Genomic DNA, 24,755 nt, shown 5'->3' with positions numbered 1-24,755 from the left:
ACTACTAATTCACGTTGTATAATTCTGGTATGTATACCAACCAATCAAAGTAGCTGTAACAAATGGGCTTGACTCCCTATATATACAGTGTGGTTTTCACTTCCTCGTTTACATGCTGTTTGTTGACGGACAATACAGCCGTGAGCTTCATTGCTGTCGCTGGGTAAGTACTGATTCTTCGTTCCTCCTAAAAACATTATCTGCGAGAATATTTACTTACCTCTTCATACTCTGATATTGGTTGATATTGTTACGTTCTGTGGGAGCGTAAACGTGTTCATTTATTGAGTTCATCCTGCGGGAGCGAGTCTCTAACTATTTTGTTGAGGTGGTGTAGTTCAACATGGCGGACACCACCGAGCAGTCCACCTCGGTGGAGTTAATTAAAGAGAAGGCTAAGTCTAAAGCTATGTCCAATAGAAAGCCAGAAAATACAACGACTAACCTACCAGACACACAGCAACAAGTAACTCAAATGACCTGGCGTTATTGATTGGTGAGTTACGAAACATGAATACTAGCATGAGCAAAGGATTTTCCAGCATGCGTGAATCTTTCCAGTCGGTGCGAGAACAGTCTCAAAATTATGATAATGACGACTATGATTACGATATTTATGAGGGCGATGGTGACAATTTTGACGAGGAAAATCATGAGCATGATCACCTGATCCCGTTAGTCAACTCTTACGACAAGCGTGGGCTACTGAAGAGCAGTTCGGATCTTCACGGGTGGAAAGCGCAAGTTAACATTAACTAATGAGTAGGCGTTACTATTTCTCTGGAATCCTTGTGTGGGAGGAAATAACTACTTGATGATCTTCTTAGAAGTTTGTATCTTTGGTCAAATCAAGCTACTGAGAAACCTGGAATTAAGGAGGATTCGAACCCACAATAAATGGCTTCTGACACCTATAAGGGACAAAACTTTGCATCGCAAATACTGATGAATGAGATGCCAGTCCCTCACCAATCCAAAATAGTATCAAATATATGATTTATTGTTGAGAACAAGTGAATTTCAGGTGTATGTATAGGGAAAACCCAAACCGACACAAGCGGGAACCCTACAAGAAACGATTTGGATCGAACAAACCATGGGGTCTTATCGGGATTTAGAATTAGAGACTTGTGATAAGATTATTGCAAGCTGAATAATCCGTGGTTATGTTATATGTAAAAAGATACATGTGCATGTACTTATTAATCAATCTTAGCCAACCAGCACGTACGATAATAGAAATATACACTACTAATTCACGTTGTATAATTCTGGTATGTATACCAACCAATCAAAGTAGCTGTAACAAATGGGCTTGACTCCCTGTATATACAGTGTGGTTTTCACTTCCTCGTTTACATGCTGTTTGTTGACGGACAATACAGCCGTGAGCTTCATTGCTGTCGCTGGGTAAGTACTGATTCTTCGTTCCTCCTAAAAACATTATCTGCGAGAATATTTACTTACCTCTTCATACTCTGATATTGGTTGATATTGTTACGTTCTGTGGGAGCGTAAACGTGTTCATTTATTGAGTTCATCCTGCGGGAGCGAGTATCTAACTATTTTGTTGAGGTGGTGTAGTTCAACATGGCGGACACCACCGAGCAGTCCACCTCGGTGGAGTTAATTAAAAGAAGGCTAAGTCTAAAGCTATGTCCAATAGAAAGCCAGAAAATACAACGACTAACCTACCAGACACACAGCAACAAGTAACTCAAATGACCTGGCGTTATTGATTGGTGAGTTACGAAACATGAATACTAGCATGAGCAAAGGATTTTTCCAGCATGCGTGAATCTTTCCAGTCGGTGCGAGAACAGTCTCAAAATTATGATAATGACGACTATGATTACTATTTATGAGGGCGATGGTGACAATTTTGACGAGGAATATCATGAGCATGCCAGCAGTGATTTTCGGTCAAGTGTCGATCCGTTTCAGTCATTGTATGACGATACGAGTAGAGCAAGCGGTGGTGGTGGTGGAATTGGGTTTAACGTCGTGATTGAGAATATTTCGCTCATATGACGCCGTGCATGCGTGAGTATGTGTATGTGCGGCTGCTTGTACTAGCCCAGACTTTAGTACTGGTTTTATAGTGCTAGCCCACTGAGATACCATGCCACAGTGAAACATGAATACCCCACTCAGACACATTATACTGACTCCAGAGCCGACCAGTCCTTGATGTACCCATTAATGCCGAGGCGCCAGGCAGGGACCAACAAGTACCGTATTTTAACGTCTTTTGGTATGACGCGGTCGGGGATCGAACCCGCGACCTTCCGCACTCCGGGCGGACGCTCTGCTCCACTACACCACGGAGGCGGTCAGTAGAGCAAGCGTTGTTTCTCCTGTTGAGGACCATGATTTCCAGTGCGATGCGGGACAGTCGGGGTTTGTCTGAAGGACTGGGTACGCAGCAGTCATCCTACAATTAAGCTCAAATAGTGGAACTGCTGTTTAATCTAATCTAAAACCTAGACAAAACTGTGCTGGCGATTTGGTGCCTGACTCTGAGGGTGTGGGTTCGAATCCCGGATGGGACTCAACCCAAAAAGTACTAGAATTTGTACGTTACTAAGAAAGTCAACCACCTTGCAGCAATTGGATTTGGGCTTGGTGTGACAGCGATCGGACGTGTTTCTTAGTAGCTCTCGTCAACCAGCATTTATACATAGAATACTACAGTATCCCTGAAAACGAAATCTTCATTGAACTATATATACCATATTAAAGTGGACAGCTGTGTATAACACAGGGTGTACAATGGATGGACAAGTTCCCTGTGATTTCACACACACTATGGATCCCGTACCTGGCCACTTAGGACATATTCACCACGCACAATTCAACGGACAAGGGAATGTTCATGGATCTCAATACCAGGTCAGTCCTGATACTAGCCAACCTATCTGGGTTAAACCATTACTCGACCAAATGAAGCATCTTACAAGTATGGTCCATTTTCTTCAACAACGCATGCAATGTGTCGAAAGTATCGACTGTTAACTTCTCCAGGATTTGACAAGGATTTGACAAGAAACTTACATCGCTTGATCGCTCGATCATAGAGACAATATCACATGTTGACAAACTTGAAACGTGTGTGAAAACCGCAGTTTCAAAGTGTGATGATGTTAAGTCTGAGACACAGAAGCTGAATCATACACATGAGGGAACTAGAAAGTTTTTACACCGAAGATCGTGACAGAACTACAAGAGATTTTGATGATGTTTTCTATGACATTGAGTAGAATAGGGAATAAAGGTACGGGACTAAAAAGGTGCACCAAGCCGATAAGCTCCAAACTAGCCAACTCGGCTCCCAGAGCCACAAAAAAATGGTGTTTCGCACAAAAACTGCATTTGAGTTTTTGGAACACTTTTGTTTGCATTGTGTTTTCTTTGTGGTTCCGAGTAGTTTATCCAACCCCAAGACAGGTATACGGAAAATAAAAACACCAGTATGTCGATGCAAGTGCACTCGAATTAGAGATACACAGGTACATAGGTACCCATGATGGTCCAGGTTAGAATATTGGCCTTCAGTAACCCATGCTTGTCGTAAGAGGCGACTAACGGGATCGGGTGGTCAAGATCGCTGACTTAGTTGACACTTGTCACTGGTTCCCAATTGCGCAGATCGATGCTCATGCTGTTGATCACTGGGTTGTCTGGTCCAGTCTCGATTATTTACAGACCACCGCCATATAGCTGGAATATTGCTGAGTGTGGCGAAAACTAAACTCACTCACTCAGGTATATAGGTATAGAACACAACAAAATGCCCCGAACCAAGCTATCGCATAAAGCCTATGCCGAGATCCGATCGGGCCATTTGTCCCTTCAGGAAGCGAAGAGGAAGTACCACATATCGCAAGCCCGATATACGCGAATCCGAGGTGGTATAGACCCAGAGCCACAGACAATGACAACTTCCGACATGGCCGAAGTCTTCGAGAGCCTGCTGGAGAAGTGTCCCCACGTATTGCTTTCGGACCGAGAGAAACAAATCCTGGAGAAATCAGGACACCCCTTCTACGAGCGCTACCAAATACCTCGCCAGTTTCTGGAACTGTATTTGCTGTACTTTCGCCAATTCGTAGAAGACGGCAAAATAGTGGATTTCGTCTACCTCTACCCACCCAACCAATTTCGCCCCGCGGCAGGCAAACTCCGCATCGTTCTCGCGGATGACTACTGTTGCCTGGAACCCAAGGACAGACACCACCGATGCACCGACTGCCTGGCCACTCAATCGGAACTCCCCACTCTCTTCGAGCGAGACAACTCTACGTGCAAGTGCGGCGCCATCGACCACTGCGTCGACAGCAAGAAATGCTTATTTTGGAAAAAGAAAGTGATAGACTACACACCCACCCCAGGAGGAGTGACTTCCATTCGATGTTCAGGAAGAAATCGCGATCCCCTACCGTCTCTCAACATAGAGAACCTGTACAACGACAACAGCCTCTTCTGGTGCCTGGACTAACAACGCCTCGTCGACAAATTGGCAGACAATTGTCCATGCAACAAGAAGAGTGTTGTACCTTCCAACAGCTATCGGGAAAAGCAGAGCCACCCGCGAGGACGGGGACGGCATACTGCCCCTTGCCATCTATGGCGGGCCCAAGGATATGGAAGTAGCAGCCCCTCCATGCAAGGAACACCGACAAGCCGCAGTCATTCCAAAGGAATCTTACATTTTGGGAAAACAATGTAAAAAATTCCGAGGAAAAACCTACGGCCGTCTTTCAAATAAAAAACGGCTCATAAATGCCAGTAAAGATTACACACGTCGCCTTTTAAAATTTTCAAGACTATACTCCAAAAGCCTTCAAGATAAATTTATTAAATTAGAAAAGTCGGATCCTCGTTCCTTTTGGAAACTTTTAAAAGGTAAATAAGGTGACACGACAAAGCTTCCAGACAAACAATTACTTTTTTTGATTTTTTTAGAATGTTTAATGAAGGACCAGGAAATATTGATTTAGACACTAACTCCATTAACGATTTCGATATTAATGACAGCGCATTGCTAAATGGTACCATAACAAAGGAAGAAATTATTGCCTCAGTTACAAAACTGAAAAATAATAAAGCTGCTGGGCTTGATGATGTCATAAATAAGTACATTTCTTCCACCATTGATTTATTTTTAGAATAATTGTATTTTTATGTAAAACTTTTTAACACGGTTTTAGACACAGGGAGTTTCCCAGAAAGCTGGTTAAATGGAGTAATAGTGCTTATCTATGAACAAAAAGATGATCCAAACCAGAAAAGTATAGGCCCATTACACTTTTGAGCTGTCTCGGGAAATTATTTACATCTATTTTAAATAATCGCCTTATAGAGAACGTGCCTTATAAATACCTAGGAATTGCATGCAAAAAATAATACATTCACCTTAATAAAAAAGAATCTTGCTGAGAAGGCCACCAAAACTATGCATTTTGTTTTAAGCAAATGTAGATTACTTAATTTGTCTTACGACAAGATACGATTATTCGATTGCTTAGTTGCCCCTGTCCTTCTTTATGGGTGTGAATTGTGGGGTTTTGGTAAGAATTCTTGGGTAGAAAATATTCATTTAAAATTTCTAAAGAAACTCCTCCCATTAAGAAAAAGCGTCCCCTCATTCATGGTTTATGGGGAACTGGGAGGTATGCGCTGGAAATTGAAATTAAATCACGAATGTTACTCTTTTTTGGAAAACTCATTTCAGGAAAGACTTCTAAATTTTCTCTCATTGTTTATAAATTACTCTATAATGATACAGCTTGTAACACATCTGGCTATAAATGGTTTGCCTGTATTAAGGACACTTTTGACAAAAATTGGAATGAGTTATATTTGGGCTACACAGGCATGTCCTAATAGTCTTAAAGCACTTCTTGTAAACAGACTGAAAGAAATCAATCTACAGAGCTGGATATAAAACACCGAAAAATCTTCAAGAGGCGCTATTTGTAATATTTACAAAAAATTCTGAATTGAAATATGAAACCTATCTGAATTTACTAGTATTACATTATAATAATCGGAGGGCGTTACTTAATTTCAGAACTTCAAACCATTATCTACCAATTGAAACAGGACGATGGATCAAATCTCACCCAAATGAAAGAATATGTACTCTCTGTAATACAAACGATATTGGAGGGGGAGAATATATGTTGGTGGATTGAAAATATTTGTGGTAGTAGAGTTTCTATACTATCCCCTCAGCGTGATATTTTGATTCAAACTGATGCTAGTCAGATTGGCTGGGGAGCATGTTGTGGACATGAGAAGGCACAGGGTCGATGGTTAGAGGATGAAAGCAATGATCATGTTACCATCTTGGAATTGAAAGCTATTCATTTAGGAATGTTATCATTTGAGTGTACTTGTTGACAAGGTAGTACACATTCAATGTGACAATTCAACAGCTGCGTCACACATAAAAGAAATGGGTCGTATGCATTCTGAAGTATGTGATGAACTGGCTAAAGCAGTTTGGAATTGGTGTATTGAGAATAACATTGAACTAGTGATTTCTCATATTCCAGGAATTTACAATGTCAGTGTGGATAGGCATCTAGACAATTTTCTGAGCCACTGAATGGAGTCTTAGCCAGGAACCATTTAACAAGATCAAGTTGATTATGACAAGTCCTCTGACCACTGACCTGTGCATTTATTGGATCATGATATAAGGTGGTGCGAGTGTCCCCTGGTTGTGCACCCGAGGAGATAGACATGGGTGAGCACAGAGAGGTTCAGTTGAGGGCCTTTTGTTTGTATTCAAATAAGTAATTGAATACTGTATGATTTTCACTGTTGTCTTTTTGTTTGAAATTTTATTTTTTACCCATTTTGTCATGGTTGTGAGTACAGGATATTCTCTTGACTCGAGGAATAAATATTTCTTTGGAAAGTTTTGTGATGTTTGTATTTGGTGATGGAGCCACAGAATGTTCAGTTTTATTTTTTGGGTATTTGTGTGTGATGTTAAACAGTTCAATGTTGACGTCTCATGGGACCAACTTATCACGTGACTGGATTGATATAATTTAACAGTTAAACGAGACTTACCTTGGTACGGTGAAGGGAGACTGTAATTCTATCAACCAGTCAGGAGTCATAAGGAGGTGACATGCCCTACCGCAATATCCCACCCAAGATATCGGAGGTGTTGGAATCTGTTTAACATTGTTAAAACCTGATGTCTGCACGTGCAACACGCAATGTCATGTTGCCTCCTTATCACTGACCGGTTGATAGAATTACAGTCACAATTCACCTTACCAAGGTAAATCTCGTTTAGCTGTTAAATTATACAACATCCCGAAAAGGGTTCACAGGTTATAGAGTTATGAATACAAATATTGCGTATTACACTGTTTGGACACAATCAGGTCATATACTTTGTTAGGACGAGCACACCGTATAAGAGTCTCCCAATGCTAATTTGAGGGAATCTGTTCACTCTTCTTGCATCGCCTTGCCAAGATCAGCCCACGTGGTCAGCGGCCTATGACGTTGACGCACACGTGTCCCTGTGATATCCCAGGTGTGCTCAATCGGGTAAAGGTCTGGGCTTACAGCTTGGATTCTGTGATGTGCTGCCGGTGAGAATTGACGATTCGTGGAACAAAGCCTCGACCCAAGTGCCTTCAAACAGAACAGCAAGGGTTGTCAGTATATGTTGTTCCGATAATACTGTCCACTTCCTGATAATGGAGACGGTAAGTCCACCACCCCTGTAAATCCGTCCACCGAGGTCTCTCATGAGGTCTCTGGTTCACATCCATTTCGAAGTCGCCAGACATGACCACGCCTATCAAGTACGGGACTCATTTAAAAACATAACACGTTGCCAGCGACGATTACACCAGCTCCGACGCTATGTACACATTTGACATCTCCTGGAAACATGACGATAATAAAGGGCAGCATAACACGTGGTCGTCCAGTATGGAGATGAGCTGCATGTAGACGATTTTCCATCTTTTGACTCGTAACGTGTACCCCAATAGTCTCATATTGCCGTTTGATTCAGTGTTTGACTTCGTAGAGCATGGTTTTGTATCAGTCAATCCTGTACTCTCGTCCTTGACCTTGATGCCTTAGTGAATCTATCGTTAAGAGACTGGATCCGTTGGTACCTGTTACATAGTCTAGTAATCACAGACAGTGTTCAAAACATTGAACGTATTGTCAAGTGTACTGACATCTGCCAGGTTCCACATGCTAATAGCACGAAGACGCTCCGAGCGTTGCAGGCTCAGCATTGCTACCTCACACATAAATGTGTCCTTGGCTATATGAACAATAAATATATTTGAACATATCAGAAACATGGCCTAGTGAGGACTTCTATCGTTTTCAAAATCACAAGACTTTGGTTGTGCAGGTCACTAGGATATGAAGAACAGGATGGACATCATGTGGAATAATAGTATGCATAAGAAATTGTTTTGTCAAGTATTAAACGAATATTCATAAAAGTATTAACTGTAAATTTATTTTGTTCGATGCATGTTTACATTTGGAAAAAAATGTATTGTTTACTTTTGTATACATTCAACCTGAAGGTTCTAACTGGTACAACGGCACATCGATACTGTTAGATAACCATAGTGATTACACCTTATCTGATTATGAAAGTGTTGATGGACTGAGATGCTGAGATGTTAATGGACAAATATATTGATAATGAGTATAAGTATATTTCACTTACGTGAAAGACGTTTTTCTTGTGCTGGTGTAAATGTCTTTGGCATATGCTTGATTAACTTGCGCGTATTTAGTGGTGGTTGTGGTATCAATAACGTGTGGTCGTGAATTTGCATGTTTCAAGACCTGGTTCTGAGCACATTCTCATGACGTGTTCACCACCACCTAACACAGGATTTTGTAATAGCACTGATACTATTTGTTCATGTTTCATCTTGGCACCAGTATCCATTAAAAACTCGCTTGGACTGCCAACACGGAGCATATTTAAAATGCCAAAGCAGCTGTTTTTCCTACGTCACTCAGTGTTATAGAAATTTATTCAAAGCATTTAGTTTTTAATGCCCACTTCTGAAACGGGTGTCTGTGTCTTCAACGGGGAGGCACTGCCTGGCCGTCATTCGGTTTAATTTTTCGGGGTCAGATCCATCTGCCCTGAGCCATGATTACGAATGCATGGTTTAGTAAAATGTATAATTCCTTAGAAATGTTCACTACTTTCCAAAGTAAATTCTGTAAGTGGTGTACATGTTATTTAGAGTAATGTGTGGTGAGCTCAAACTCAATGTATTCAGTAAGTGGGGAGCTAAATTCACTGAAATGGTGAGACGACCCCATACTGTCGTACTTTGTCAGGAAGAACCATAACATACTAAATGTTATTTCGAATTATACCAGTTTCTGCCTTCTAGTCGCAAATGACCCGGAAATCATCCATTCGTGCAGGTGCAGGTTTTTTTCACATCATTATCTGTTTCGCTATATAGAAAAAAACCATTTTGTCATTGCCATCTTTATCAAAGTGTTTGTATGCATAAGTTTAAAGACCATTCGTTGTCGTAACTGTGATAATGTCCAATTTTCTATATATTTCTATCTATGGTAAGATAAGTAAGCGTGTTGTTGTCCTAAGTTTAAAGTTTGATGCAATATATTCTCTTTATCATATTTCAGGACTAGTGAACTGTGCTATATGAATTTCTCTTGGGAAAATAAAGTCTTATGTTATATTGTTCCATGCACATGGAAGTACACGTGAAAACGGCCAAGTGCAGTTATGAAGTAGCATAGGGAATGGGGTTATATGACAGGCACCTCCTGGCGTTATTTAGGTCCAAATAAGCTCCCACTGATGGTGACAAAACGCCAATTTTCGGTGGACCATCATTCAATGCCCCCTATATTTTTAAAATATATTTTTATATATTTTTTTCGCATTTTATCCATTATATATTCATGATATTTTCCCTTTAATACAATGTCCATACGTGTAAGTCGTGACACCATCATCGGCAATCCATTGTTTTGTATCCATCGGCGACAACGATGTCTTGTTCATTCTCAAACCGTATATCCTATGCTTATCATTTCTCAACGCAGTCATTTCATGTTTGAAGGTTCGTCTCGAACAGGGCCTCTTTTTCACCAGATATTCTTTCACACCTTTAGCCTTTCTGATTTCACTGTTTTCCGCTTTTAGGATGGAATACATTTTAGGTCTCATTCCGACGTACTCAGCAATAGGGTTCTTTGCGCATTCATCTTTCATTTTTCCAATCGACTTTTTGTTCACTTGGCTGTGTAGGGTATGGTCTGGGGGATAATCACTCGTATCGTGCAGGTGGATGCGTTTCGCCATGTCCTCGTACAGGTACTCGGTACGAATTTCTAAGAGCAGAGAATCGGTGTCGGTGTACAACACCTGGCATCCATCACTGTATCGCTGTTTGAGTTTGTTGTAGTAAACATTATACAGCAAGTGTTTGGATAAGTCGAGAATACTCATGCCGACTTAGACCCGTCGGTTGAGTTTGATGTGACTCTTATGCATGTGTAGGGCTGCCAAGTCATCATGGAACATTTTACTCTGGTTAAAAGCTGGGCTTTTCTCAGTTTTTCCTCTTCATCAGATCTGACTAATTTCACATTGACACGTTTCCTCAAATTCTCCATGGTTTTACCAAACACGGAGTTATTCATGAGTTTATAGAGAATTTGAATAAAGCTGCTGACGAATCAGTGTTATATGAGGACAAACTCTGGAAGTTCTGTGCCCGGTAATCTTAACTATTTCCTTTGCTTCCACCCAAACATGCGAGAGCAGTGTTAAGGTGGGGGATCTAACACAGTGGTTTGTGCAGACCCGACTCAACTCAACCCGATCCGTTTCATCATCGTTTTCAGTGTGTTGTGCAATAAAACATTTTTGAGGAATGAGAGATAACTTGAGGATTATTTTAAGTTCAAAATTTGTTCTTTCCTATTTATACAAATAGACATACACTTAACGTTCGAGTAGGCGCCTACTGATATTTCGGTTTATCACATGTTAAAGGGATTCTCGCTACCTGTAGAATTTTCCTGCTTCGAAGGTTTCTCAATGCGATTAGGCTCTAGTAATTCTTCTTCAAACCATTCGCTTTTCACCTCTAAAGCACCAAAGATGCTGGCGGGGAAGAAATCGCCGATTTCCGACATGTTTGTTTACAAACAAAAGGGTATACGAGTTCATTGTATTGAATACGCGGTCAATCGGTCACTATAATAAGCGGTCCTTATACTGCCATTTAAGTACGGTTTTGATGAGCTCTCAGCCAATCAGAATCGGGTATCACACAATGTCGTGCTAGAATGTATAATTGTGCAGTTTTCATTATGTTGTACGGTGCACTTATTATGGTATATCCTGTACACCTGATAATAATGTGTCCCCTTTACTGAATAAATGTATCTCTCTCGCTCTCGCCAAACTGTAGTCTCGCCGGAAAGGTCATGTAAGGAATATACGCGTAAGCCAGTTAACACCACTGGCTATATGATAATTAGAACACCCAAACACACACTCACACACTCTCTCTCTGTCTCTCTCTCTCTCTCTGATTATGCTAGATTCATTGTTTAAATCAACTATGTGAAGAGGTTTTGACATGAAGACTAGAATTCCATAAATTCACCATATTTGCATTCGGAATATGAATTGAACTCGTTGTAATGATAATGATTTGTTGGCATAACTTTTAAACCTTTGACACGTGGTAAGCGAATTGTCCATTTGTGTATTCTGTAGATGTATAGCTGACTCAGCATGAAAATCAAGATGTGTAGCCTTTTCATTTTCCCTTAAATACAAAAATGACATTTATTTCCGAGTATGTGGCAGTGCTGTTAACCGTCCATATCTAAAGCTGTTTCACAACGTTTGGCAGGTTTTACATTCAAACAGATTCAATTTCTACTATGCAACAAGGGTATCATGGCGATGGTTCAGTATCAGTTGCAAGAATTCTAAGGAAACATTTTAGTTTGATGCGATATGTTGCCTTAGGCATTGGCAGCTACTAAGTAACTCAACATTTAATCCATTTATGTCTTTTATTTTGTATCAAATAGTCATTTGTAACATGTTGAATAATATCCTTAACATTTAACATAGTCCATCTATTTCCAACTTATTGTTAACTGTATTTTATCGTTTGAGGGACCAGTGATATAGAAATTACTTTCTCCTAGCGTAGGGGAATACAACAATTCAGTTGTAGGTGGCGCCTAATGAGAGAATATAAGGCGTATGATATTGGAATTGTCATTCTCGCTTGTTGTGCACCAAGTATACATTGCGTCATGGATACTTCTGAATCTGGCAATCCCATTAACGACAAATTCGACTCCATTTTAAAGCGTATGGATTTGAAACGCAAGATCCAATCTAGAATAGAGGCTAGTCTCGAGGGTGTTAGAGAAGAGTTTGCGAAAACCACAAACGAAATCCAGAAATTGAAGGCCGATAAAGACTTTACATGGTCTAGAGAAGGTAATAGAATCCAGTACAATTTTAACACAGAGACACTTGAGGCTTTTCGTCAGATTGAGTTTGGTCTAGAGTATGAGAGGTTAGACTACATTAAAGAAGTTGTGCAGAGTGAGGTATCCAGGATAGAGAATCGTAATAAGTTGATACGAATAGCTGATTCTTCCGAAGCTGGTTGGGAGATGGTACGTCATTACGTGTCACGTAGGCTGAGAACCCTGACGATGACAGGCGTATTACGCGAGCAGAGAACAAGGCTATCAAGAAGATCAAGGCCACGAATCTGCGATCTTCACGTGGACACCCGTATAGGCCGATATCACGACCAGCATCCAGTACCCAGTCCGTGCAGACCGGTACTGGGACTGAGCTTTTTTTTCGTGGCCGGGGAGGTCAAAGGTTTGGAGCATGCTTTCACTGCGGTGACTTCTCACACTGGCGTAGGAATTGTCCACTCTACGTCAGCAAACATGCCACGTCGGACAGACAGAGTTCAGCCTGATCAAAGTGGTTCTACTGATACGTTTCTGATATTAGACAGTACGGCTTGCACAGTTTGCGTGCAGGTGGTGCCTCTGCGGCTGCTAACAGTGGCATCCCGGACAGGATGTTTAAGAGGCATGGCAGATGGAAAAGCGAGAGCGCTAAAGACGGTTATATGTCAAAGATTCTGTAGAGAACCGTTTGCAAGTGTCGCGGTCACTTGGCCTCTAGTTTGCCCGTTCTTTCAGTATCGCGGTGGTGCACAGCATAGTCATCCAGTGTGTGTTATGTTATTTGTTGTATTGTGTTGGAGGGGCTAGGAGAACCAAAGATAGAACCAATTTTGGTTTTCTCCTTGCTCTTGATTTAATTATGAATCCACTTGTTTTAGGTCTATTTAAACCGGTTTGTCTATATTTTTATTTCATGCATTTCTTTGCAATCTTCTTCTTGGCTTGAGTAATGACGTCTTTGTGAAGATCTCTTCCTCGTTAATCTATCGTGTCGAAAATGTTCTTGTCTTCTCTTATTCTGTTCTTTTACTGATGATTATTTGATAGGACATACTACATGATAGTACTTCTAAGAACAATTGTTCGTTCATTGTGAACTATTTTCGCTGTTTATAACCAACGTATGGTATTGTTACATTGTCTAGTAAATAACCCTGAACCATAAAAGAGGCTATTATCTAAACCTGCATTCCTTTCCAATCGTTCTATTTCTTCTGAAATTACTGACTGATCCGACCTGTAGATTGTAGTTTGTGGTGACAACAGGAATTCTAAGAGTTCTGGTTATCTTTAAGAAATCTGGGCGAATATGTTTAAGTGGTATTCTCCATACATATCCATTAATACCCTTGTTTGTTTCTCTCCGATGTTCGTATAGATTACGTTCCTCTAATATTGCAATTACTGCTTCTTTGGTTCAGGGTTGTTTATATAGTCTGTTCAGGTCTTCTGCTGATGGCGTCAGCAGGAATCCTGTTCCATAGGTCGAAGGCGATCCCAGATATGTTCATAGGGTTCATGTCTAAAAACGCATTGGCCATGGCAATACGTATTCTCGAACAATTCTGTCGGTGTGACGCCTTGGTTGTCGTGCTGCAAAATTTACTCCTCTTGGCTGTTGGCGAATACAGGGCACTCAAAAGGTCTCAACACTTCATCCCTGCATCGCTGGGCATTCAGATTTCCTTGGATGATAACCAGTCTTGTTGTTCTCAGGCGACACATACCGCCCCACACCATGACGCCTTCTCCATCGAACGGATGAACTTCTTGAACGCAGTCTGGCGCCAGTCGCTCTCCTCAACGTCGGAAAACGTGAACATCGTTTCTGAACGGACTGAACTGATTTTCATCTGTAGAGATGTCACGTCGCTGCCACCGACGTACCGTTCGTGCCCATTAACGGTGCAGAGGCGCCAAGGCCATTCCATAGAAGGGGCGGTAGGCACCTATACCAGCCATAACAAGTCGTTGAACGACTGTTCGTCTGCTGATGGCGTGTCCTAGTACTGTCGCCGACGTTGACGCCACGAATCTGTTCCGGAGGTGGATCTGTCGGATGTAGCTGTTTTCGGCCGGTGTCGTGACTCTTAGTCTTCCCGATCTTGGACGGTCTTGGGTCTGGCCAATCATGCCACAATCATGCACTTTCATTTGGACCAACTGTCCAACAATTACGTTTTTCACGTTTTGGAAAAAGTTTTCGGACAGCTTGTTTCTTGCTTAGGTTCAAACTTGTACCAGTGTTTTTGTTTTTCATACAATAACTTCAGAAGTGATAACTTTCTTTCTCCCGGTAGTTTAGTCGTTTTTGATCGCCTCTGGTTTATGGAATTTAAATGTTTCATTTTTTAACCCTTCTCATTTGGGTTACCTGTCATAAACAGTCAAAATGCTCCCTCCATATGAAGTGTCTGGACTAATGGAGCAGAAACTGCTAGTCCCATCCCTGTTATGAGAGAAGAAAATACTGAAAAATAATTCTATATGTTAAGTAGGAAATGAGGTTTGTAACAACAATACAAGAAATACTTCCGTCATGTCCGTGCTTGGAGTAACTTAATTGCTCCCCAACCAACAGAAGAAACTGTAAAACATAAGTAATAAACTACGTTCAATGCTGATAATCAATCTGAAATAAATAAAAAATCATAAAGCTAATTTATGCATTTCATAAACGTGCCTAATAAAGAACAAAGAGGTATAACGGCAATGGAATTATTTTTCAGTATTTTCTTCTCTCATAACAGGGATTCATGACATTACTTCATTATTGAAATCCAACGAAAATATTTAACAAAACCAAATAAATTATGTAAGCACATTTTAGTAATCTTCCATACTTCCATTCAGGTAAACACATGAGGTGACAGAAAGCGGGATGCACTAGCTCCGTGTGATACATCTAAAGGGACTACTGATTATCAATGTGACACTAGGGACAAAATTCAATAATAGCATCTCTAGCAGACTATTTTGGAAAATATACTTATTTTGTCTCTTCCAAGTCTTACTTGCAGTAGAGAATACACACAAAAGTCTTCTTGTATTTTCGTATTGTTTGCAAGGATTATGTGTAGGCATGAGAAGGTAGCTTTTCGTGTCACATTGTTAATGAATAATAACCAAATGTGGAAAGCAATGTCAGACAGGATTTGATGATGGAATGTCAGGTTCTCTCATATCTAGGAATATCTAATTTACTGTTAGCTTATTGATCGCTGATTATTTCTTCCCATAGGCGTTATTTATAAAGGGTCAAATGAAATATAGCACATGTGAAGAAAAGGTTCTCTGAAATAATAGAACTAAGAGTGTTTAATGTGTTGACAAACGTGACACATCGTGACATCCAGACAAAAGGTTCAAGCAGCACTAGCAAACATCAGTTGTATCGAATAAATCCCAAAATGACAAACATGAAGCACTCTGTCATTCAATATCTTGTGTACCCTCCTCGCGCGTCCAAGACACTGGTGCACCATGTCCTCATGCTCCTTATCAAATTCATAAAGAAAGCTTGCGGAATCGCATTCCATTCCTGTACTAGAGCTCTGCGGAGTCCCGGGAGATCCACTGGTGCTGGGTGACGTGTTTAGACACGTCGATTGAGTTCATCCCAGGCATGCTCAGTTTGGTTGAGGTCTGGCGAGCATAATAGCCGCTTTACCCCCTGCTGCTTAAGGAACTCCGTGACAATCCTGATCCTATGATGCCTAGCGTTGCAGTGGCAGTAAAGAGTGTCGACCATTAAAGCCATGCATAGCTTACAGGAATGGTACTGCTATAGGAGCCAGAATCTCGTCCCAATAACGCTGTCCCGTAAGGTTACCGTCGACCATGTGCAGTGGAGGACGTGCAGTGGAGGACGTCCAGTAGGAGTTATCCCTGCCCAAACCATGACTGACCCCCACCAAATCGGCTATGCGTGGCATAGTTGCATCTATGATTCGTTCTCCATTGCGACAATAAACTCTCTGCCGACCATCATGGAAGGACAAATTGAATCTGCATTCGTCTGTGAAAAGCACACGAGACCATTGACGTTGATTCCAGCGGCCATTATGTCTACTCCATCTCAAACGCGCCTTCCTGTGACGTTGTGTTAGTGGTTGACGAAAAGGCAGGTCGCCTACAGCAGAGACTGCCCTTAAACATCGGCGAACGGTGCTCCTGGATATCCTTACATTGTTAGCATTGTGTTCTGTCTCAAGATCTGCTGCGTTAAGGAATCTGTTACGTAACGCAGTGTTAATCATGTGCCTATCATCTCGGACTGTTGTGACTCTGGGGCGACCTGGTTGACGTGCATATTCCACGGACCTGTTGGCTTGAAATGCCTGCCACAGTCTGCCAATAGCACTCTGACTCACATTAAAACGGACAGCAACTGAGTTTGACCAGATTCTAAAAGGCCAAAAGCCTGACCCATTTCAGCAAGTGTCAAAAACCGTCTCATTTTAAGATGCGATTTTAAACAGGTACCTGAACAGTGAACGACAGTGAAAAAGCATCAATGCATGTCTATTTTCCTCCACTTTCCATGGATGGAGAGACTTGAGCGTGCAAATCATTGACATTAAGTGGCAGGTGGATTTCCATAATGGCATTTCAACGACCTGATGTGTTTTCCATACTGTTAAGAAAGTTTGTAAAACATTCAGTTGTATATATTTCAAACAAAAACGAAGATTTTACAACTGTTTAGAAATAGTGTTACCAATAGCTTGACCCTTCATTAATGACGCCGAGTATATAAATAAAATGTTATTCGAATGTATTGAAATTATACACGTAATTAATGAAGATTACCATCCAAACAACTGCATTTGTACGCATAAGTGTATTTTATTGCTTATTCCGTCACAACGCATGAAATGACCCTCATGGTGACTTCGCACAAAAAACACATGCAAATCATGAAAATGGCAGTTAATGTAGGGGTGTATAAAAAAGCCCATGTGCTTTCGTATTATATTCATTCATTTGTCGCATGAAAAGCTGTGTGAAAAATGCCACGATTGAGTGCTGCCGACCGAAATATCGCCATTGGTCGTGTTCAAGCCGGAGAAAGTTTTGGAACTGTTGCACGGCACCTAAATGTTCACAAAACAACGATATCCCGACTTTGGAGCCGCTACAACAACTTCAATTTGACCAACGATCGCCCGAGAAGTGGAAGGCCAAGAATCACGACCCCCCTTCAAGATCGGTACATCCGGGTCCATCACCTGCGTAATCGGCATGCCCTACCAACCGTGACTGCCACACAAATACCAGGTTTGAGGAGAGTGTCAGCTCAAACGATTAGGAACCGTCTGAAAGAAGCGGGTTTACGTGCCTGTAGACCAGTTGTTGGACCTGTACTACGCCCCCTACATCTCCGCCGACGACTCAGGTGGTGCAACAACGTAAGGATATGGACTTTACAAAACTGGAGGCGCATCTGGTTTTCTGATGAATCCCGTTTTCTTTTGCAACATCACGACGGAAGAAAACGTGTATAGGAGACGTCATGAACGTTTTGCGCCCATCTGCGTCCGACAGGGGACAGATTTGGCGGAGAAAGCGTTATGGTTTGGGGATCCATCTCATACAACCAGAAATCAGACTTGGTGATCGTTGAAGGGAACCTGACAGCCCAACGTTACATCAACCACGTATTACAGCCTCACCTTCTCCCGATTATTGACCAACAGACACAGATTTTTCAACCAGACAACGCCCGGCCTCATACTGCACGTGCAACAATGAACTTTCTGCAGAATTCCAACGTCAATGTCTTGCCATAGCCATCTCATATATACATGTATCTTGTTGACCCATACAAAATCATGTTCACGTTTACTTGTAGTCTTTGGAATGGCGCCCCACTGGAGTACGATTTGGCTGGTGTGTTTTGGACTGATGACTGTCATAATAGAGGCAAGAAGCACACGGCAACATGTACAAGGTCAGTTACTTTGTTGTTGTTCTGGTTAGAATCTTCCCTGCTCTTCACTTGCACCAAATGACACAGTATAAGGAAGGATAACAATATATGGATGAACAACTTCTTTATGGCTTGTATAACTTGTTTAAGCTCCTTTATACTTTTGCTGTTCATCACTTGCTTGATAACAGTGTTAGAACCTACACGGAAACGTCGCTCTCACAGCAATAAAGAAGTTGTTCATCCATATATTGTTACCCTTCCTTACTGCCCCAACTTCTACATGCCTCTGAAAGAAGTTGCCACAGTATATAAAGAATGTCCTACTTAGCATCATGTGCCTACATTTGTCTCAATACAGGCCGTAAATTCGACTGTCACTGTCAGGACACACCCTGTCACTCCCCGATGGACTGTAGAGGAAATTGTGACCCAGGCTGGTATGGAAGCTACTGTCAAAAACGTAAGTGAGAAGAAATATGAATATGTATGTATGTGTGTGTGTGTGTATGTGTGTGTGTATGTATGTATGTATGTATGTATGTATGTATGTGTGTGTGTGTGTGTGTGTGTGTGTGTGGGATGGTGTATGTATGTATGTATGTATGTATGTATGTATGTATGTATGTATGTATGTATGTATGTATGTATGTGTGTGTGTGTGTGTGTGTGTGTGTGGATGGATGGATGGATGTGTATGGATGTATGTATGTTATGTATGTATATATATATATATGTAATGGGTGGATGGATGTGTGTGTGTGTGTGTGTGGATGGATGGATGTGGGTGTGTGTATGTATGTATGTATTGATGGATGGATGGATGGATGGATGGATGGAAGGAAGTGTGTATGTATGTATGTATGTACGGATGGATGGATAGAAGTATGGATGGATGGATGTGTGTCTGTGTGTGTATGTATGTATGGATGTATGGATGGATGGAAGTATGGATGTATGTATGTGTGTGTGTGTGTGTGTGTGTGTGTGTGCGTGCGTGCATGTATGTATGTGCAGGTATGTTTGGGAGTATGGACGTTTTGTGCGCATATGTATTGCTTATTTTCCAATATTTTCTATTTTCGAGGATATCCCGTATCTGCCTTGTCTAGCATGATTATAAGTACACAATTAGTTATGGCATATAGCAGCTGTGATCTATGTTGTGGTATCTCTACATTAAGTACCTTTGAATAAGTAGTAATAGTAAATAGTAATAGTGGGATTATATGGCGCTCATATCCAGGTGCATTGCCTGCTCGCGGCGCTACGTACATTACTATCCCCGGTCATAGGAAACTATCGTACTTTCCGATACTTCTTTCAACTCATCAGTAGTTATAACATGTATCAGCTGAAATCTCTGTCGTATTTCTACATTAAGAACTATTGAGTACATCATTAGCTATGATCTCTGTTGTGGTATCTCTACGTTAAGAACCATTTCTTTCTATCATCTCTACATTAAGAACCATTTCTCTACATTAAGAACCATTTCTTTCTTTCATCTCAGAAAATGTGGCGCTAAATCGCACTGCGACACAAAAAGGTATTTACCAGACTTACCATGCTGATAAGGCTGTGGACGGCAACACCAATACAGACTTCAAGTCCGGGACATGCTCACATGCTGCAGCAGGGGAACAAAACAGGAACTCTTGGTGGAATGTAGCACTGTCAACAGACCACCAGATAAAATATATCACAATCTACAATCGGAAAGACAGTAAGTGGCCTTTCATAGCAGGCAAAATGAATGAAATGGGATAGTTATGTTACAATCTATAATCAGGTGAACACCAACATCTGTTTTGGCGTATTTACATACCTGCAATACGATGGCGCTTTATTAACGTATGGTATAAATATCATAACCAAAGACACCTGAAGTTCGCTGTGCTCTTTGCTGTGGAGCATTCTGTAAGGTGTAAATTGTAAATCTATGTCTGAAGCACACACCGAGCCTTTTAGAAAGTGGTCTAATGTGACATCTGTTATATTTGGGATTACACTTTGACAGTAAAGTATATATTCTTGTACTTTTTGTGGTTGAGTCCCATGCGGGAAAATTGTTTACTATGAAATGTCAATGACCACTTGTAACATTTGACTGATATCACACTGTTATAGAGCGAACACGTTCGAGTATGATATGAGGATACAATTTGTTGAGAAGTACTGATGCTGTTTTACATCTCTTTCATGAAGATGCCAACAAGTACAGAAGGAAGGGAATGGAAGTTCTGGTAGACGGGAGGTCTTGTTTCAAATGGCCTAAGGCAGGTCTCCCTCCAACCGTCTGGAATGTTACCTGTGACAAAACTCTGACAGGAAGAAATGTCACCATTACAATCCTTGCAGACTCCCTCAGCCTCTGTGAAGTGCAGGTGTTTGGTGGGTATAATCTAGCACCCATCTCGACTACTTCCATTCAAAGTTAATGAATAATAAACTTTACCCGAGCCGATTTTATCTACATTGTAAGCAGAATCAAGATCATTTAGATTGACCTATCACAGGAAGATCGATTTAGAACATGATCAAAATGAAACAGACACCCATTACAAAACACAACAGCTTCCCACCCTACACCCACCCCTCCCCCAACACACACACACACACACACATCACACACATCCTCCACCACCCAACCTCTACACCCATTACACAACACTACAGCATCCCACCCTACACCCACCCACCCCTCCCCCACACACACACACACACACACACATCCACATCCTCCACTCCCACCACCCAAGCTCTACACCCATTTCACAACACTACAGCATCCCCCTACACCCCCACACCCCCAACACACACACACACACACACACATCCTCCACTCCCACCACCCAGCCTCTACACCCATTACACAACACTACAGCATCCCCACCCTACACACACACACACACACACACACACACACACACACACATCCACATCCTCCACTCCCACCACCCAACCTCTACACCCATTACACAACACTACAGCATCCCACCCTACACACACCCCCTCCCCCAACACACACACTCACACACCCACATCCTCCACTCCCACCACCCAACCTCTACACCCATTACACAACACTACAGCATCCCACCCTACACCCACCCCTCCCCAACACACACACACACACACATCCACATCGCACCCTACACCCACCCACACACACACACACACACACATCCACATCCTCCACTCCCACAACCCAACCTCTACACCCATTACACAACACGACAGCATCCTGACCCACACACCCCTCTCTCCCCCCACACACACACACACACACACACATCCTCCGCTCCCACCACCCAATCTCTACACCCAGTACACAACACTACAGCATCCCACCCTACACCCTCCCCTTCCCGCAAACAAAAACACACAAGCATTCCCACACACATATTCTTACATATCTTCAAGTTTAGTCACATGCATACATTCATAACGTTTCAAAAACTTCACCATGTATCATTCACCCATACAAATCGACATATTGATATAGAATGTTACAGAACCATTAGAATAGTTAAAATTACTCGTGTACACAAGGTAGTTTGAAAAACAGTTAAATCCAGATACAATTGAAATAGTAGGTTAAGAATTAATTCACAAGGTTACATCTTCTGGCAAACATAGCAAATAGGGCATCTCCTAGCTTTTTTGAATATCACATGTTTGCATTCGTTAGATAAGTTTTTCAGGCGAAGTGAGGTTTGTAAGGTAAGGCATTACCGACTTGTCTTTCAAAAGTATAGATAACAGGCTAGGGATTAGCAGGGTGGTGTACCGTGAAGTCGTTCAACATGTGCAGCACGCGCCTGGTGAGGGACTCCTGAGCGGTGTGAGTGCTCAAACCCATTCAAGCGTCTATAGTTATTCACTCAGTCAATCGTGAGTACCGCCTCCGTGGTGTAGTGGTTAGAGCGTCCGCCCGGAGAGCGGAAGGTCGCGGGTTCGATCCCCGACCGCGTCATACCAAAAGACGTTAAAATATGGTACTTGTTGGTCCATGCCTGGCGCTCGGCATTAATGTGTACAACAAGGACTGGTCGGCTCGGAGTCAGTATAATGTGTCTGAGTGGGGTATTCATGCTTCACTGCGGCATGGAATCTCAGTGGGCTAGCACTATGAAACCAAAGTCTGGGCTAGTACAAGCAGCCGCACACACACATACACACGCATGCACGTCGTCATATGAGCGAAATATTCTCAAGTACAACGTTAAACCCAATTTCACCTCACCTCACCTCACCCAGTCGTGAAGTAGCTGTAAATAGGAATCATGTATTTGTTATAGTAATGTCTACAGATGTGTGTTGTCGCACCTATACGCTACAAATCAAGAATTATTGGTGTTTGAAACAATTACTGTATAATACACATTCTATTGTGTTTTGTTGTTTCTCTAAATACTGTAGACAGAAACTAGTACTGATGTGATGTGATGTAATGTGATAGCTTCCAGAATTTTCATCTTCTGTGGCATGAGAGTCAGTGATTGTGTCATGAGGTCAGTACAAGCCCACACACACCTACATAATGAAATCACATAGACCAGGTGCATTATAAAAAAATATATAAGGCCGATTTGGGACAATTTACCCCTCCCCATTACAACATATGTCATTGTTGTGCAAAGCATGAATCGAGCTGTTAAGGAACAACGGACCACTGTAAGACCGTAGTTATGTTTTTAAGACACAATGTAAATGTTCTTAAACTGTGTTGAAACCTTGACATGGGGAGTAAAATAGTCCCGAGGCAACAACAGGCGTCATACAGTGGGATAGACTAGAGGTAGATAGTCTGATAAGGGCGTCTTCGACTGGAACAATATTATCAGATTTGAGGTCTACAGAGATGTTCACATGGAACGCACTATGAGCCCCACATTAGTCAAAACAAACAAAGTAAACTAGATTCTTTATGAACACTACTTGTGATACACATTGTGTGTTCACACTACTGCCCGGGTCTGGTTTCTGTCTCTGTTCATGTTAAAATACTGTGAAAAACAACAACCGAATATCAAAAGGAATAACACGGAATTGTTTTTTCAGTCTGTAGTGACTTCTGGTTCGGAGAAGACTGCGAAAAGCAGTGCAACTGTTTCGACGAGTCTGAGATTTGTGACAAAGTGGTAGGTCAGTGTAGAAGTGGATGTCCACCAGGATTTAATGGAACAGACTGTCTTCAAGGTGAGGAACAAAGCACATCAATGTAACCTAATACTTTAGTAATATCAAGAAAGCAGATCGGAGTGACCTGGTAAGAACATAGACTAACAAGGTCTTATGCGACAACGAATATATCAGTGTACCACATGTACCGCATGTACCACATGTACCATGTTAAGATAGTGAGTCTCAGTAACGATCAAATATCAAAAGACACACATACATACAATATATGTCATTACAGAGTGTGTGAGTGGAACCTATGGCTTCAACTGCTCTCACGCGTGTGGACATTGCCTGAACAACACCTTCTGTGTCAGAACTAACGGCACATGTCACCAAGGCTGTGATGATGGGTGGACCGAACCTGCTTGTGACAAGGGTAGGTTAGAAAGCCTGTATTAAATATACTGGGTTTTCGAATAATACGGAGTCTTAGATCAATGACTTGAAACGTGTTTTTTCACACAAACATACTCTGCCATCGTATCGCATGGTGACAATCACTGGATTGCCTGGTCCAGACTCGATGCGTTTGCAAACAACATCGTACAGCTGTAACACCACTAAAACAAATATATACTCATGATATAGTCACAATTGTACAATTGACTCTGCTTTTGGCAGAGATTTCTTATGGATGTGGAAAAAGGGTTTTGTCGCTTCTATTTTCACTGTATAAGCATGGTTCTTTCAATATGTCCAACAACACATCAGTGTCAGATTGACCAGTGATTCCAATATACTTCACAGCATCAGTAATGTAAAGCAGTTTCCGATGTGTTTCTCAAATTCAACCTTCACAGCTTGCGATGGCAAATATGGTAAGAACTGTGCATCGGACTGTGGACACTGTAACGGAACTAACTGCAACCACGTGGACGGCAGCTGCCCAGTGGGCTGTCAACCAGGTTGGAATGGAACGACGTGTAAAATGAGGCTTCAAGGTTAGAACCATTATGCTGTAAATGTATTTTGCACCATTGGAGAGATTTTATCTATATTGTAAGCAGAATCAAGATGATTTAGATTGACCTATCACAGGAAGGTCGATTTAGAACCTGATCAATCTGAGTGTTTGGTAGAGAGTTTGACAAGGGTGTCT

The 24,755-nt window shown here is 41.7% G+C and overlaps 1 protein-coding gene across 1 annotated transcript; it reads left to right on the top strand.

Annotated features, from left to right (window-relative positions):
- The first annotated feature begins 135 nt into the window (after nt 1-135).
- On the top strand, nt 136-24,602 carry LOC124288114 (multiple epidermal growth factor-like domains protein 10). The gene is made up of 8 exons (XM_046724677.1): nt 136-163; nt 18,389-18,487; nt 18,828-18,929; nt 19,980-20,192; nt 20,675-20,860; nt 23,534-23,671; nt 23,895-24,032; nt 24,457-24,602. The coding sequence occupies exons 2-8, from the start codon at nt 18,397-18,399 to the stop codon at nt 24,600-24,602; spliced, it is 1,014 nt and encodes a 337-aa protein (XP_046580633.1). The 5' UTR covers nt 136-163; nt 18,389-18,396.
- Nucleotides 24,603-24,755: the final 153 nt, after the last annotated feature.

Source organism: Haliotis rubra, unplaced genomic scaffold, assembly GCF_003918875.1.
Source record: "Haliotis rubra isolate DU_JTF1 unplaced genomic scaffold, ASM391887v1 Scf412, whole genome shotgun sequence".
In the NCBI taxonomy this organism is placed as follows: domain Eukaryota; kingdom Metazoa; phylum Mollusca; class Gastropoda; order Lepetellida; family Haliotidae; genus Haliotis; species Haliotis rubra.
This window is presented reverse-complemented; position numbering and strand designations above follow the sequence as displayed.